This window comes from Aspergillus uvarum, assembly GCF_003184745.1.
Source record: "Aspergillus uvarum CBS 121591 unplaced genomic scaffold BO82scaffold_64, whole genome shotgun sequence".
NCBI classification, from domain to species: Eukaryota; Fungi; Ascomycota; class Eurotiomycetes; order Eurotiales; family Aspergillaceae; genus Aspergillus; species Aspergillus uvarum.
In genome coordinates, this window is record NW_020291361.1 from 83,306 (window position 1) to 101,453 (window position 18,148).

General features: G+C 31.9%; 4 protein-coding genes across 4 annotated transcripts; 2 read left to right on the forward strand and 2 right to left on the reverse strand.

The window, feature by feature from the left end:
* Nucleotides 1-96: 96 nt before the first annotated feature.
* On the reverse strand, nucleotides 97-2,634 carry BO82DRAFT_358010 (Zn-finger transcription factor). Its single transcript, XM_025636167.1, has 7 exons — nucleotides 2,233-2,634; nucleotides 1,915-2,130; nucleotides 1,774-1,845; nucleotides 1,404-1,720; nucleotides 1,208-1,313; nucleotides 924-1,149; nucleotides 97-853 (listed from the first exon to the last, which is right to left on the reverse strand). Exons 1-7 carry the CDS (start codon nucleotides 2,378-2,380, stop codon nucleotides 331-333), a joined length of 1,608 nt encoding a protein of 535 aa, XP_025487957.1. The 5' UTR covers nucleotides 2,381-2,634; the 3' UTR covers nucleotides 97-330.
* A 271-nt stretch (nucleotides 2,635-2,905) lies between these two features.
* Nucleotides 2,906-3,418, forward strand: BO82DRAFT_368258 (DUF2423 domain-containing protein; the record flags this gene model as incomplete). Its single annotated transcript, XM_025637111.1, has 2 exons — nucleotides 2,906-3,086; nucleotides 3,276-3,418. The coding sequence occupies 2 exons, from the start codon at nucleotides 2,906-2,908 to the stop codon at nucleotides 3,416-3,418; spliced, it is 324 nt and encodes a 107-aa protein (XP_025487958.1).
* Nucleotides 3,419-4,016: 598 nt separating this feature from the next.
* las21 (mannose-ethanolamine phosphotransferase LAS21) lies at nucleotides 4,017-6,942 on the forward strand (the record flags this gene model as incomplete). The annotated part of the gene is made up of 7 exons (XM_025631778.1): nucleotides 4,017-4,210; nucleotides 4,260-4,304; nucleotides 4,367-4,655; nucleotides 4,719-4,846; nucleotides 4,897-5,270; nucleotides 5,336-6,349; nucleotides 6,404-6,942. The coding sequence occupies 7 exons, from the start codon at nucleotides 4,017-4,019 to the stop codon at nucleotides 6,940-6,942; spliced, it is 2,583 nt and encodes an 860-aa protein (XP_025487959.1).
* Nucleotides 6,943-7,068: 126 nt separating this feature from the next.
* On the reverse strand, nucleotides 7,069-7,769 carry BO82DRAFT_293034 (uncharacterized protein; the record flags this gene model as incomplete). Its single annotated transcript, XM_025631780.1, has 2 exons — nucleotides 7,069-7,471; nucleotides 7,540-7,769. 2 exons carry the CDS (start codon nucleotides 7,767-7,769, stop codon nucleotides 7,069-7,071), a joined length of 633 nt encoding a protein of 210 aa, XP_025487960.1.
* Between the last annotated feature and the right edge of the window lie 10,379 nt (nucleotides 7,770-18,148).

Consider the following 18,148-nt stretch of genomic DNA (forward strand, 5'->3'; position numbering starts at 1 on the left):
TAATTATATAGTGCTGTAAGGACGTCAATGAATAGTCTAGTTGAAACTTAATAAAATGTAATAAAATATACTGTACAGTACGTACACCTACAATGCCAAGCTTCGATGTGGAGTATATCGCATTGCAGCAGATTGTACAGCGCACCATGTTCAAAATTTATTCATGTATTCATTTCACTTTGCGTTTGTTTCCATTTCGTCTAAGAAAAAATTCCTTCGCTTTCAAAAGAGGTGAGAAATACGTCTGGTCCCAGTCCCACCAATCCCAGGTATAATAATGATAGCCGGTTTCCGAATTCCGAAAGCGCCGTGACACCGTGCATGGATGCTTCAATAATTTGATGATTGAAAGTCGCCTGCCTGACCTGAGTATCCAGGGCTGAGCCGGGCAGATAAGGTAAGGCTCGTTTCCCCTGCGAAACCACTAGTGTACGAGTCATGATATTCTTGGCGAAGTGAACTCCTTCCCATTTCACCCAGCGCGGGCCGTTTGGTCGGTCTGACAGGTAGATCATCTTCGCCATCATCGTCATCATCGCTGCCAGTAAGGTCAATCACTTGGGCTGCAGGACGCTTGTTTATAGACGTTGGAACTGCAGACGAGGTCGCAGAGGGTTCGCGTGACTGGAGTGGAGTCTGCTGCAGGGTCAAATTAACAGCAGAGAAACTCTCTTGTTTGATGGGTGATATCCCAGGTTCCTTGATCTCTATCAACTCATCATCTTCTGTTGCTGATGTAGCTTTGCCAGCTTTCTCAATGTCTTCGAGATTAGGATGAGACCATTTCCCATCTGGCTCAATGATCACCTGTTCAAAGTCCGACGGGGTCAGACGGAGGATATCATCCACATACCTGGTAGACACTCATTTAGTTCTCTTTTCATGTACTCATCGCACGCAAAATGGTTAGTATGTGCACTTACTGGTCTATTTGCAATGACTCGAAGCTAGTCGCTTTGGAACACACAGGACACAACCACTGCGGGGCTTGTTCCTGTAGTTGTAGGAATGATGATGCATCGAAGCACTGGTTATGCGTGCAGATTATAGAGCGGCAGGGAACCGCAATCCTAGTATGCGACAAAGGGCACTTGAGTGACATAACACTTGAAGTGGCGACAATTTCAGTGTCCTCTGCCTTGCTCCTCACTAAAATTGCTTAGCTTAGATCTCTTGGGTAAATTTCTAAGTGCACAAGAATGCATACTTTCTCGCAGGACTTGCTCTTTTGAGATGGTTTTTCTTCTCTTGAGCTCGGTAACAAGTTCATCAACTGGGTGTCTCTGAACAAGGTTGACCAAAACAAAGAATCTCTACCAACAAATCAGCAAATTAAGGTGATTGGGTCTAAACCACGGACAAACATCGATACATAAGTGTATAACTCCGGACTGAATGCTTACTTTCTGGGTGAGGGCAAATGTTAAGACAACAGTGTTTTGATACCCTGCTTTCTTGCGAACATAATTGGTAATGTCCGCCGGTCTTGTCGTACCAGGCTTGTTCTTTAGACCTCGCAGGTTCGCTTTGACTTCATCGAGATTTGTCTTGAGTTCAACTTGATGAGGAAATGCTATATCCGACTTGGTATATTGATTGAGACCCGTGTCTGCCGCACAAAACACCATCACCCGAAGGTTCGGGTCAGCCTGCAATTTGGATGCCATGCTAGGCGTAAAAGCAACTTTCAGCTCCACGCTGTCCCGAGTGTGCTCGCGTACTTGATGATATCTAAGGTCATTGACAGCCCTTGTAATGAATGACGAAACTTACCTTTGCATTCCGCCGTCGGAGTCAGTTGGTCCAGAACCGTATAAAAAGGACTGTCTTTGAAGATCAAGCGGCCTATTCAGTAATGGCGGGTTATTCAAGCTCTTGAAAGTCTAAAGGGTCGAAGCATCAAGCTTCAAATACCTGGGGTGATAGCATGCGATGGCACTGCCATGCTCAAAGGTGATGGTCTATGCTGCGTGGGCAGAGACTGACTAACTGAAGGCTGCTGATATTGCTGGTTGGACGATGGCTGCTGTATTGTAGGCGACGGTATCGATCGATGTGCTGTATGATATATGAACTTCCTCATGCTATCATACTTCTCGATATGACCTCCTTCTCTGAGTCTCTCAATATCTGGTATTTCTCAAGAAGGGTTAACAAAATTCGATCGATGGCGTTGATTCCATAAAAAGCTTCAAATCAAGCAATGATTACAGGCACGGGGATACCACGAACAATCTAGGATCCGGATCTGTAACGACGCCTTGACTCCAGAAACCGCAAGTCCCTCATTTCTCAAGATGTCCTTCAACTGCGCATTGGTCAGGGTTTTCACTAATGCAACCGTGCTCTGAACGTCGTAGAATGGACCAGTAGATGCCATGTTGAGTCTCAGCTAAGCTTCTTCAAAAAATTATGGTAAATGCATTCAACTGCCGTCTCAGGAAGAGGTATAATTGGATATGATTGCGGGATCCTTAGCAACACTGTTCAAAGACATCGCAATACTTGGCTCGAGTAAGACCATATATTGCTAGAAGAAGGCTTCGGTGATCAGCAGAGTAAGCATTGGGAATACTGTAGGCGATATGCGTCGATCTTGAGCACTCATTTGTATCTTAAGAACTTGTAATGGCGATTGCGGAGTTGTGTAAGAGCCTCCGAGTAATGTGATGACATAAGATCGGCCGCCGCTCTGGTTTTAACCCTTTTGAGTAAGGATATGGGAGGGAATGAAAGAAAAAAAGTTTCATCCGAGGCGATAAGATAGAGAAGACTTTAACAAACCAAACCTACGAAAATTTCGCAACATCCCGTTTCTGCCAATTCATACTTCTAGGCGATTATACTTTGCCTCTCTTGAATTTACCTCTTTCTCTTGTATATCAAATATTACTCCCTTGCCAGCATGGCCAAGAGCGGTCGAGCCAGTGTCATTAAGCGCAACAGAGCCAATCTGCGAGCTACTGTCTTCGGGCCTGCTGTTGATGCAAGAACCGAGAGACTCTCAGCAAAGCTGCAGGAACTCGCTGCTCAGCCGAAACCAACTGAAGGCAACTCCAAAATGGAAATGGATTCAACAAGATCTGGTATGTCCCCTTACGACAATGATACTCGACCGAACCATATTCGCGGCATTGATTGACAGAACTACAGACGGCCAGGCTAGTGATCCAAAGGCGAGAGTAGCAGATTTTAATGAAGGTATAGTTCTCTTGTTTGGCGCTTCCGTGACTCTATTTTTCTTGTTCAATCTGACAAGCTTATCACGGATGCAGATATGGACATCGACCAGAAACCACGTGATACTCACGGTCGTTCGAAAAAGTCAGGACGCATCCAGAAGAATAAGAAAAACCGCTCATCTATTGTTTTTCGTCCCCATCCTTCGAAGGCCAAGAGAATGTCTAGGAAGAAATAAAGGACCTTGCATTGCGCATTACTACAATCCTCTATATCCTGGAGTTCTGGAGTTCACATGTATCTGGCTTTATCCCACAAGTCATCTTGTCAATTACCTTTGCAGACATGTCATGGTTGAAGGACGGCTGCAATCAAGCACAATAGATTGATGCAAACACAGCAGCACATAGTACATATTTTGCCTAAACCTATCTCCTAGCGAATATGCATGGTGTAAATTGTGAGCCTTCGATTTCGCATAGAGTCATGTAGTATTTTCTTCCAGCGCCATTTGAAGTCTCATCAGCAAGGAATTTGTGGAACCCACTTCACCATGGTCTGCAAAGAGCATTTCATGTCTAGGTGGATCCCGAAGGCGGTCAGCCGGGCTCAGTACTATACATACGCATCAGCTACTGAAGCAACCAACCCCCCCCCCCCACACCCCCCCCCCCCCCCCCCCCTTCTCTTCCGCGAGGAATGACATGGAGGCTACTTGGTCACAAACATCGCGGTACCTTTCTCTTCAGTAAATCCAAATCGAGACGCGACAGGTCTTGTGCCTGGTTCAACTATTGCCCGGTCTGGGTGCGTCTGGAATTGCAACTGGAGTGAGGATGGCTGCTGTGTCAGGACTTTCGGCGATACTGATCGCCAATGTACTGATACCCCTAGCTATCGCAATCTTCTCTTCCGGATTTTTCCCTTACAAGCCACTGCTTTCAGGGCTCGCAGAATGCGACAATCTGGAGCAAAATGTTAAGCCCCCCTTTGACAAGGTTATCTTCATGGTGGTCGATGCTTTGCGAAGGTATGGTTGTTCAGATCATCCCTAGATGCTAAGCTAAGCCACGATGTAGTGATTTTGTGTATTCGAATGCATCGGGATTTGCGTTCACACAGAGGTCAGCAGTTGTGTCTCATTTGCCTTCCTTGTTGGGTTACTGTCTAAAATACAGATGAACAGTCTCATTCGGTCAGGAGCTGCGCTTCCATTTACCGCCCACGCCAGTTCTCCCACCGTCACCATGCCCCGTCTCAAAGCTATGACTACAGGGTCTACTCCGTCATTTCTAGACGTTATATTCAATATCGCGGAGTCAGATACGTCAACAACACTAGCATTTCAAGATACTTGGCTTGCCCAACTGAGGGCAAGAGGTGACCGTCTCGTGATGTATGGTGATGACACCTGGCTCAAGCTATTTCCTGGCATGTTTGACCGTGCAGATGGCACTACTAGTTTCTATGTCTCAGTAAGTAGACAATCGACTATCTTTCTGGCGTGTTTTCGATACCAAGTTAAAACCCCGCTACAGGATTTTACTGAGGTTGACCATAATGTCACTCGGCATGTACCCAATGAGCTGCTTCAAGACGACTGGTCTGCCTTCATCATGCATTTCCTGGGCCTCGACCATATTGGGCATAAATTGGGCCCTCGGAGGTAATTCGTATCGTCTCTGCTTGCTTGGTTGATGTTTAATCTCTGTTTAGTTCACATATGTTTAAAAAGCAGCGTGAAATGGACTCGGTGATAGGCGAATTATATGCTAGCATCGAGCGGGGAGGACACCTTCAATCAACCCTCTTGGTATTGTGTGGTGATCACGGAATGAACGATGCCGGGAATCATGGTGGCTCATCTTCTGGTGAGACGTCACCGGCACTTCTATTCATATCGCCATTGTTCAAGACTATGGGAGGGCCCCGCCATCAAGCTCCGATAGACATTCCCGATGACTTTCAATGCTACAAAACCGTCGACCAAACAGATATCGTTCCGACCTTGGCAGGGCTTCTTGGTTTCCCCATCCCGTTGAACAATCTGGGCGTGTTTATTCCGGATCTTCTGGATGTGTGGCATTTATGTGAGTAGGAGGTTAACTGCACTCTTCGTATGTGTATCAACAGCTTACAGAGAACTTCTGTCCAGATTCTCAAAGGACCAAAGTTTTGCTCGCGAACGCCAAGCAACTGCTAAGGAGGCTAGAACATTCTTTCCCAGATCACAAGATCACGGTCGATCAACTCCCGGGCAGATGTACTACTGAGCCGCTAACCAGCATGCACGAAGCCCAATGCGCTTGGCTTCAAGTGATAACTCTTATTAACAACCCCTTCAGTACTGAGGACCAAGACGAGCTTGAGCCTGCTCTCAGCCGATTTCTATCATTAGCTCAAGAAGTATTAACCAATGCTGCTAGTGATTACAACCTCAGACAACTCCTCCTAGGTATTGGTGCTATGGCTCTCGCCGTCTTGCTGCTTCTTCCGAATGCTTATAAGCAGCTATCTATATCGATGCATTCTGGGGCATTCTTGGCTGGTCTCATTGTGTGTTATGGTGGTATGATGTTTGCAAGCAGCTATGTCGAGGAAGAACATCAATTCTGGAATTGGATCTTTTCAGCCTGGACATTCCTTCTACATGTGAAAGCTGCTTCGCGGAGGTCTTGCGCCTCTTCCGAGCAACTTCCCATCAGCAATGGTCCATTCTCAAGCTCGATAGTTGCCCATTATGCCACGTTGGGACTGTTCGCAACTCACCGTATTCTTAGACGCTGGAACCAAACAGGTCAGAAATTCGCGGCCGAGCCAGACATTGCACACAATTTCTTCCCCACCAATTTATACATTCTCTGGCCATTAGTGATTGTCACATATGCGGATATATGTGTGCACCTCTCCAACAGTTATCACTCATCCAAGCTGTGGCGCCTACTTTGCATTGCTGTGACAGCAACAGCTTTTCTTTTCAAGCTCGGATCTGTGGTCTTGGATTTCCCTGAGCTACTTGGGACCACTCACATAGGAACCTTAAAACAGGCCTTCAACAGAGTCCCGCTTATTCTCCTTTCACGAATCGTCTTCGTAGGATTGCTCCTCCTTATCCTGGTCACATTATACAACAGGAAAAAAACTTGGAAAAAGGAACCATTTATGTCAGGTAAACCTGTAGCCATTGCCCTACTTACCTCGATAATTTACTAACGCAAGCAAGGAATGCACACGAGCGTTATGCACGAAGCCCTCACTCTCTTATTGATCACACAGTCTCGGACCACGAATATTCCACTGTTCTTTATTTACAGGTTGCAAGCAGTCACACTTGCTTCAATGAACCTCTCTGGCATTGAATTAACGATCACATCCCTCCTCATGCAATACACGACTTTCTTCGCCTCCGGTGGTTCGAATGCCATATCTTCCGTCGACCTTTCAAATGCCTACAATGGTATTGATCATTACAGTGTTTTCTTAGTAGGTCTGCTGACTTTTGTTGGCAACTGGGCTGGGCCAATATGGTGGGCCTCGGCTGCTCGACACCTGCGGTATAGACAGACGTGGAAGGAGAAAGAGGCCCATATGACTACTCTCACGTTCCATATAGCAACATCATCGCTGTGTGTCATGATTGCTTGTACGACATTGAGGGCGCATCTTTTCATTTGGACAGTCTTCTCCCCTAAATATCTTTATATGATGGCATGGGCTGTCATGGGCCATCTCGGTGTCAATTTACTTGGGGAGTTTTCATAATCTGCATGAAATAGGCGCGGGTTGCGGAGAATGCCCCACCGGGTGTCTCGCTGACGGAGACAGATCGAAGACTTTTTCTGTTGATGATTCTGGAAGGCACTTAGAAAGTGTGCAGATCCAGCTCACCTACAGCAAAGAGTCGAACAAATCGTCGATGGCATCCTTTCTCCTATTCTTCTTTCTCTTCTTCTGGATCCGCTCCTCGATCTTCGTCTCTTCGTGGCGTCCTAAACGCCTTGGTAGGCTACCTGTACTTTTCTGGTACGCCAAGTGACCCAGATCATCCAGGTCACAATGGTCTGGCGGTAATGGGGTGACTGGATCGGGTCTGCCCCGTGAAACGACTATCCCTACATCTTCCTCTTTGGTGGTTTCGCTGCTGCTGTCGAGGGCAGAGGTACCCACCGTCGTAGCAGGGATCTTGAGCTCCTTCCGGAACCCAATTGCCTTTGCAAGACGGGCCAGCGTGGCTAAAAGTACTGTCCCAAGTGTGGAGAACTGCCCGTCGGCCACGACCGTTGAGAAGACACTTTATAAGGGGATCAGCGCATATTTCCATACGTGTAGACCCTTTAGTCATTCTAGACTTCGACTCACAGGTAACATTTGGGAATAATAGCGTGCGCCAGGGGTTTTGTGTACTTTGGGGCTGAAGATTGACCTGCGATGTATGATGGTCGATGCCCAATAGACATGACGAGTTTCCGGGTTGTTCGCTTCAGGATCGCCAGCCACTTCCACCACTTAGTATTGCCATGCTGGTTCTTGTTGCGGTGATATATGAGGTGAAGAATCGAATGTATAGCAAACAACTTCTCCAGGTCCATCTCCTGCGGCTCGCTGCGCGGTTTGGGGGGGTATACGCACGTCAATGTGATAGGCAGCGAGGCCTGGCTGAAAACAAGTGGAATGCTCAAATTCAAAAGGATAAAGCACTTCTCAAGAGACTTGAGACTACACAGAACTCTTCCACGTGGATGATTCGGTGTGCAGCACGAGCCGGCGCAATGGGTGTTTTCTCCTGGGTTGAAGTAACTTTGCGATAAAGGCGGAACCCGCTGTTTGGTACGGAACTGCCACATCTGACACCGCCTTGACTCAAGTACCGCTTAACGGGTGAGAATGGTCAGCGCGTGTTGCTGCCTATATATTATAGTAACAGGGGCTTCTATCAAGTTACAAGGTGCGCAAAGCGCAAGCCAAAGGGTTTCAATAGCTCTCAATAACAGTCAGGTAGATACGACTTTCGAAGCTAGGCCATATAAGATGTGCATAGCTGGTGTTCGAAAATCAGCTACTTATACCGGCAGGATCAACTCAAGTAAGTAAGCGGACAAATGTAACCGGCAAGCCAAAGAGTAAGATGCAAGCGGGTGGGACCACCTGCATTCTTGTCGGAGCATCTTACCCGTTTGTTCGATTAAAAGGATTGTCGGACATCGATCCAGCGGATGGTTCACTCTTCATAGAATTCCGATCCTGTCAATTTCAACATAGAAGCTCTCATTTTTAAGACTATAATATGTTAATGTAATCCACATGTGGGCTGGCCACACAAGCGGCCTGGCCACCACTTCGCGTTCCTTCCACCCTACTAAAAACAAAGCCAAACAACCACCCACTAATCCACCAAAAATAGCTATATCAATAAGAAACTTAGTAGAATAAAAAGGCAGAATCACCTTAATAATTAAAATTTTAAAAAATAGTAAAGTTTTATTTATATATTAAGCAGTAGTATTATATAATATTCTACAGTCAACTCTGCAGACGCACCTCTAAAAAACTAAAATAATTAGTAATATATATATTAAATTATATAAACTAACTCTCTTTAAAAAGAAAGTCTTAGAGAAGTAGTTTTTTTTAAATTAATAAAGCCTTTTACCCAGGCCTTCCCAAATCTGTATAATAGCTAATATTTTAATTTAAAAATATAATTTAACTGCCCATATATCTGTCGGTAAGAATTAAATATATAATTTTATCTAAAAATATAATTTTTTAAAAATTTATTATTTTTATTAATATAACTATAAGTATGCTCTCTGTAAGAATCCAGTAGTTATTAAAAAATAATTTAACCAAATTTATAAAGCTATATTAAAATATAGTATTTTTAATAAAAATATTTTTAATTTTAATAAAACTAGCTTTATTATAGGCTTAGTAGCTACTATATATATAGTAATAAAATCTAACTATATAAATAAGCTATTTTTTATACAGTTTAAAAACTGTAAATAGATAACTTTAATTAAGTATATTAATACTTTAGGCTGGGCCCTGCCTAGGCCTCGCCAAAGCCCGCGGGTTTATGGGTTGGGTTCAAACCCAACCCAGTTCTTGGCGGGTTTTGGGTCGATGGGCTCAACCTGCGGGTTGGATATGGGTTTGGCTATCCAATCTATAGATTTTTAGCAGATATCTGCAGGTTATTAAACTAGATAAATACTATAAGGTTGATAAATTGTATAAGTTATATAGTTTCAGCTATATTTTTAAAGTATTATATTTAGATCTAAAGTAATCTAGTACAGAAGGTATCCAGTTATATATAAGTTTATAGTAGTTAAAACTAAAAAATTCAATTTGCTTATATATAATATACACCTAATATAAGATAAATTAATTATTATTATAATATAAATACTTTCTAACTCTGTCTGATATCTGTAGCTGAGTTTCTAGTAGAGGATTATTTTTATTATTTTTATTATTATTATTCTTTTTCTTCTTTTTAGTTACTAGAACTGTTTGGTTTTTATTTATATTAAAAGTAATATTCTTTCTTTTCTTACCTATTATATACTCTAATAGAACTAGTACTTCTAGTTGTTTAGAAACAGCTTTTTCTACTATTTTTTTTATTTATTATTATAATAATTTTTATTATTACTAATCGGCTTAATACTTTCTTTAAAAAAATCATACTTCTTTTTCTAATTAATTTTAATTTCTTTTTTAAAAAGAAATTTTTTTTTAAATAATAGTGTTTTTTTTTATTTTAAACTGTATTATATATCTATATAATATAAGTTTTTATATTATAGTTATATTTAGTAAACTTTAATAGTAGTAGTAGATATTCTAAGCTAAATTAAAAAATTATTTAATACTAATATTAGTAGTAGGAATAGAAAGTATATTACAGATAAGCTTTGTAAGTAAAGAATATATATATTAATTATTTTTTTAGAATATCTAAACTGGTATTGCAGAAATAGTAGCTGAAGTAGATATTAAAAAAAGAACTTAAAATAAAAAATAAAAAAATAGAATATATAACTGTTAAAATATTTTATAAGATTATTCTTTTTATCTTCTAAACTAGGTTAATCTAATCCTATTATCTAAAAAAGATTAATATTATTATTTGGTTTAAAAAACCTTAGTATATTACTTTCTAACTATTACTTTGACTCTACTTATTAGTATAGCTTAAAATATTTAATAAGACTTTTCTAATATTTAATAAGCTATTCCAGATCCTAATTTTTACTTTAAAAAAACTAAAGCTTATATTATAGTATAAATATTATACTAATAGTAAAAATATTATTTTTTATATTATCTATTTTATTATAGTAATAGAAAAGCTTTATTTATACTATATAAAAACTAGTAAGCATCAGCTTCTTCTATAGTATTTTTTTTATTTAAACTGTTTAATAGATTTTTTTAGATATTTAAAAAGTTTGTTGTAGATAGTAAAGATTAGATAGATAATAATATTTTTAGTCTTTAATAATACTATAATAAATTTAAAAAATAGTTATATAATTTATAGTAAATAGTTAATTTACTACTACTAATTCTGATTAAGCTTAAAATATAAATAGCCATACTTTAAACAGAACTTATTAAAAAAAGATTACAGGTGTTTTATATATTAAAGTATAAAAAAAGTTAAGTTTTAGTATATTTAAATATTCTAGATTAGTATTAATATTGGTAAATTGGATTATAGCTTATAAAAAGCCTTCTAGTATTAAAAACTAGTATTAATAAAAACTATAAGGCTTTAGAGCTATAGTAAAAATCTTAATAATATAATAATTTTTAAAAATAAAGTAATAAGACTGACTAATTTTATTTAGTATATTAATAATCTTCTGCTTATTATATTTTAACTGTAATATCTGGTCTTAACTTTTAGTCTACTGGAGCTTAGTATTATTATTTTAAAAATTAGTTTTTATTTAACTAAAAAGCTGTTTTAAGCTTAACTAAATAATATAAGCTATATAAAAAATCCGGATAATTACTATACTATTATTAAAATCTAATATCTAAATAGTTTTTTAAATACTATTTAATAATATATTATTATTTAATATATTATTAGTAGTAATAGTAAGAACTTAGTTTATTAAATAATATTACTATAATAATTAAAGTAGAACAGAGTTTAAATAACTTTTAGAATATAGTTTATACAGCAGCTTAAATCTAAGAAGTATCTTATAGTAGTTTTAGTTATAATTAATAAAATAGCTAGTTACTGCTATAAAAGCTTGTTAAAAAAAGTAATATCTAATAATTAAATACTAATAAGATTTTACTATTTTTAAAAAGCTTGTTTAGAATCTGTTGGTAGTATTTAAAGACTGTATTTTATAACTAGTACTATACTATTTTTATAAAAAAAATCTTAAACTGTTTTAGTACTTACTAAGTAATAGAGATAAAATTACAAAATCCTAGATATTTAAAAAATTAAAACAGTAATTATAATTTAGTAATAAATTAAAGAATACTAGTTTCTTAGTCTAGTTAGCTAACTTTAGTAGTAGGCTGGAACTTAGATATCTGTATAAGACTATTTATATTAGTATCTACTATTATAAATAAAAGAATAGTATAGTATATATTTTCTATATAAAGTTCTAGATATAATAAGTTCTAGTTTGCTTTATATATAAGATAATATATTTTTTTATAATTAAATTTTTATTTCTAAAACCAGAATGGTCTAATATCTCTTTGTAATACTTATATATTACTTTTAACATACTATCTAAAGCTCTTACTATTTAAATAAAATAATTCTAGATTTTAAAAAAATATTTTATATTTTACTGCATCTATTGCTTTTTACTAAAATTAATTTAAAACTATTAAATAATATAGTTATTAGCAGCTATACTAAAGTAAATTATATAATAATTATTATAATTAAAACAGACACAATTAAAAGAAGAAGATATAAAATTTAGTAGTAGAACTAGTTAGAGAAAGTTAGAGTTAACCACAGATTTTATTATATATATAATATTCTATTAACTAATTAAAAGATTAGATATAATCTTATTAAAAAAAAAAACCGGGCCGCTATTAAAAATATCTAAATAATTATTATAATATAATAATAAACAGATATTAGTAAACTAGGATATTTTAAGCAGAAAGTTCTAAATAATTAATAGTAAGATTATAATCTTATAAAAAAAAAGAATCTTTTAGATTAGAGGGGGGGTTGGAAATACTTTTATTTTATATTAATAGTTTATATTAATCTTATTATAAAAGAAGTTAACCTATTTAAAAACAGTAAGAGGTTAAAACTAATTAGGTTATAAAATAAATAAATAACCTACAGGTAATCTATAGATTAAATAAATTATTTATTAAAAATTTATAAAATCTACAGGTTATCTGCTAAGAACCCTTTTAATCTGTTTATATAGGCTAGAAAAAGCAGGAAGAGCAGAAAGAGCAGAAAAAATAAAAAAAGCAGAAAAAACAGAAAAAGTAGAAAAAGTAGAAAAAGTAAGAAAAGCAGAAAAAGCAGAAAAAACAGAAAAAATAAAAAAAGTAGAAAAAATAAATAGACTAGATAAACTAGATAAACCAGATATCTTAGCTTTATACTTTAATATTTAAAAAGATTTATTAGTTAAATAAAATCTATAGAATATAGTATAAGTACATTCTACAAAGTAATATAGATTAGAAGGTATAAAAAACAGAATAACTATCTAATCTAATAATTTTATAAAATTATTTACTCTGTAAAATATATATTTACAGCTGTATATAAAAAGTATTTTACTAATAATATTAATATCTTAGTTTTAATACCTTTAGTAGTTTTATTTATAAGTAAAGTCAAAAGCTAGCTTTAGTATAAACCAGATTTCAGATATATTTTATATAGATATAATAATTTAAGAAGGAGAACTACTACTATAAAATCTTAATACTAATACAGAATAAGAAAATAAAAATAAGTTTGGATTACTTAGAAATTTTATATATTTTAGTATAGTCTAAAAAGGAACTTTATACTTAAATAGGTTCTTAGTAGGTAATCTGTAGGTTAATATATCCAACCTGCAGGTTAGCGGGTTCGGGTCTTGGATCCAGTATTCAGACCCGACCCATGGGTACGGGTCCTGATGTTGGACCCAAACCCGACCCGTGGCGAGGCCTAGCCCTGCCTCTGTATTTAATTTTTAAAAAAAAGTTTTTATAAAAATATAGTATTAAGATAAGATATTTTATTTTTAAAAAATTAATATCTTACTAAATAGCTGAACTAGTAATAATATTAGTTTATACTAGCTTTATAAATACTTTATTTTTTTTAATAAAGCCTTAAAAAATTGGCTGGTATAGCCTTTTAATTCTTAATAAATATAACTTTTATTTAATATCTAAATTTAATAAAATATACAGTTAAAATAGTATTATTTTTATTTATACACTAGTATATTTTCTATACCTCTGTCAATCTTTTAATATTATATATTTTATACCTTTTAAAAAGGTGTATAGCAGTTTAATTAAAAGTTAATTTATATAAACACCTACTATATTAATAAGATTAATTTTTTAGATATATATCTAAATACTTAAACTAAGGCCTTTAAAACTTTAATAATTTAAAATATTTTTTAGACTGCCGGACTGGTGTTACAGGACGGATGGATTGTGCTAATCAAAACATGCCTTTAAATAAGAAGAAATAGCTGAGGAGCTATTTTATCTGTTTGTATAAAATTCTTTTATATACATACTAAGCTAGTGCAAGTTTAGTATTTAGTATATAAAACTTTAGATACTAACTAGTATTTAAAGCCGAGCTTTATAATAGGGCCTTAGTTCTATAATAAAAGTTTTTTTTTTTAGTATCTTCTACAGCTTTTATTTGTATAAACAGTTGTTTAGAATTTAAAATAATAGTTTTATACTTTAGTTTTTTTAGATAGTATTATAACTAGTTAGTAGGCAGTATATATATAAATAAAGCCTGTATTATTTATTATAGCTTTTTTTTATACAAATCTTTTTTATCTAGTAAATACAGTAATTTTTTAGTAAATAAAGTCTCTTCTTTCTATACATTTCTCTTTATTTAGTAAATAAAATCTTTTTTTATATTATTTATATAACCGGTTTTAAAAGTGTGGTTAGGCTTAGCTACTAGTATTATATAAAGTATATAAAGTACTATATAAAAAGGCTACTCCCCCTTTTTTTAGTTTTTTTTTATATATCTTCTTCTTATTTTTTTTATTGCTAATCTGTTTTTTTTATCTATATAATTTCTATTATTTCTTTTACTTATTAATATTATATCTTTTTCTTCTAATACTAGGACTGGTAAGCCTGATTATCTAAATAATATATTAGTTTTTATTTATTATAATCTTTTTTAGATCTTTTCTACTTTTACTAACTATAATTTACTTTTTTATTTATATAATATACAACTACTTATAACCTTTATACTAATAATATAAAGTATTAGATTACTATATAACTAATAGTATATAATAATAAAGTCTTACTCTAATTTTGCTATACTTTAAATTAGCAGTATATTTAGTATTTTTTTTATTATAAATTTTAAATAAAGATTAGTACTTTTACTGTAGCTTAGATAAAAAAATCTAATAGTATTTTTATATAAAATATTAATAAAATTAGATATATACTAGGTGCTTTTTTTATATTAACAGCCTTTTAATTATATCTTATAGTTTAGTAATACTATATTATTATAAGTATAATAATTAAATAAAGTTTTAATAAACTATACAGCTATTTAAATAGTAGAATAAAATCTATATAAATTATAAGTTTAAAAATTATAATATATATTATAGCTACTATAATCTAAATAAGTCTAAATATAAGCCTGCAGCAATTGCTGCTTTTTTTTAAAATATTATTAAAAAATTAGTAGATTAAATTAGTATATAAGCTAAATTTAGTATAGTAGTATCTAGTTTTTTTATTAGATTAAATACAGTTTTTTTTAGTTAGTTTTAAAAAATTAAAAAAGGGCTTCTCTTTTTTTTTTTTTATTTTAGATTTGTATAAACCAGAGCTAAAAAAAAAATATTAGTATTAGTTTTTTTTCTATTCTAATTTTTATTTATTTAGTAGTTAGTTAGGGTTTGGCTGGGGCTGCAGCTGCTACTATACAGCTATTTTTATATTATTAAATACTAAAACTAATTTTTAGATTAGATTTATATAGTTTTTTTATTTAATAAAATACTATAATTAGCTCTTCCGGCCTTTTATTATATACTATTTATTAAAAATTTCTTTAACTTTATATTTTTTTTACTATTAATTATTATAGGCCGTGGTTGTAAGTTTTTTTATTTTATAACAGTAATATATTATCAGCTATTGGATAAAATAAGTTAATATAAAATATAAAAAAAATATTTTTTAATATATTAAATTATATAGTATATAATTTTATTCTTTTTAAAATAGTATATTTTATATTTTTTTAATCTAGCTTTTTACTAGGGTGATTTATATAGATATTCTGTAAGTTTAATTATATTAAATTACCCTTTTAGTATAATAAAGCAGCTTGTTAGAATTAATTAGTTTATTTTTTAATATTTTATTATATATAGACTATAGTACTTTAGACCTAGTTTAAAATATTATATATTTTTTATATAATTATATCTTTTTATTAGATAGGGCTGGAGGCAGCAACCTCTAGATTTATATTTTAAACTATTTTTAGCTATTTAGATTTAATTTATAATTATAGTTTAGAAAAAATAATAAAAATCTTATAACTGTATTTATATAGCTGTTAATTACTAACTCTACTAAAGACAGTAGATTTATTTAGTTTTTTTAATTATAATTTATATAAGCTTTTAGATATACTTTAATAGTACTATTTATATATTTTATTATTTTATCTATTTAAAAATAATAGGCTGTAGATAGTTTTTTTAGTAATTTTTAGTAGATTATATACTTTTTTTTTATATATAACTTATAAACTAGGTGTCTTAATCTAAAACTATAATTTTTAAAAAACTATATTATTTAAAAACTATTTTAACTAGAGCCTTAGCTGTAGCTTTAGCAGTAATTTTTTTTATTATATAAAATATTACTTTTTTTATTAGTCTGTTTATAATTACTAGAATATTTATATATAATTTACTTTTAGATAAATAAGTAATAAAATCTATTATTAGTTTTTATTAGGATTAATCTAGTATTAGCAGCAGCTTCAGTAATCTATATTTTAATTTTTTTTATAATTTTATATAATTATAGATATTATAGTTTTAAATATATTTTTATATATTCTAGGATATATTAGGCTAGAAGTATATTCTACTAAAAAAATAAGTCTATTTTTAGCTAGAATATTTTATAATAAAAAAATTATAATTACTTTAAATAAGATTTATATAAAATAATTTATAATTAGAAATCTACTATTTTTTTTAAAAGTATACCTAAGCTTTTTCTGTTAAATATTTATTTAAAAAGACTTTTAGTTTTAGCTAAAATAAAAATTTATATACTTTTTTTTATATAAGTTTTATTAGATTTTAATAATCTATATCTATTATTAAAGTATAGATCCAGCTGTTTTTAGATCTGTTTTTTAATTTTAATAGTTCTGTAATAGTCTGCTGTATTTATTTTAAAAAATCTTTATTTAATTTTATATTATATTTTTATAACTATACTAGGGCTGTAGCAAGTAAACTAGTTTTAGATTTTAAATCTTTTTTTAATATTCTATTAAAAATCTGTATTGTATAAAATAATATTTTAGAATCTTATTTATTAGATATATTTTATTTTTATTATAAAAGGGCGTCTGCTTGCTTATTTTTTATTTTTTTTAATAAACTAGTTTAAAGTTAAATCTATTTAAAATTAAACTTTATTATATATATATTTCTATAAGTTTATATAGTTTAAAAAAGTATTTTAAATTCTTATAATTAGTAACTACTATAAACTCTAATACTAAATATAATTTAGTATTTTAAATTTTTAGATACTATATAACTGCTAGTAGTTTTTTATTATAAATCTTATAGTTATACTCAGCTAGTATATTTTATTTAAAAAAGTAGATATAAAAATACAGCTCTTTATTTTTATTTATCTAAAAAAGTATTTTTTTTATATTATAGTCTAAAAAGTCTGTTTTTACTACTGTTGTATATTTAAAATTAAAAAAATAAAAAACAGGCTTAGTTATAAATTTTTTTTTAAATATCTAAAAACTGGTTTTATACTTTTAGATCTATTAAAAAAGCTGATTTTTTTTAGTTAGATTTATAAATAGTTATACAGTAGCTAAAAATCCAAAATAAAAAGTTTTTTTTTAAACTTATACTTTTTAATATCTAAAAACAGACTAGCTTTTTTTAGTTTTTATAATATTTTTTATATGTGTTTGCAGTACTTTTTAATATTTTTATTTATATAAATTAATATATTATTAATATAAACTAAACAGAATTTATTAAGATATTTATATAATATTCAGTTAATATACTTTTAAAAGATATTTAGAGTATTTGCTATTTTAAAAAATATTACTAGCTATTTATATAGTCTATACTATATATAAAAAACTATTATCTATTTTTAATCTTTTATAATATAGATTTTATAAAAGGCGGATAAAATATTTAGTTTAGTAAACTATTTTATTTTTCTAATTTGGTTTAAGGTCTTATAAATTAGGGGAAGTAGATAGCAGTTTTTTTTTATAATTATATTAAATATTTAGTAATCTATATAAAATCTTAATTTTTTTTTTAGTTTTTATATAAAAAGTACTGGGGCTGCTGCTAAGAAGTAACTAATTTATACAAAGTTTTTTTTTAATAGTTTAATTAGTTTAAACTGTAGGACTGTTAGTTTTTTTTAAAATATATTATAAAAAAAGCCCTATAAA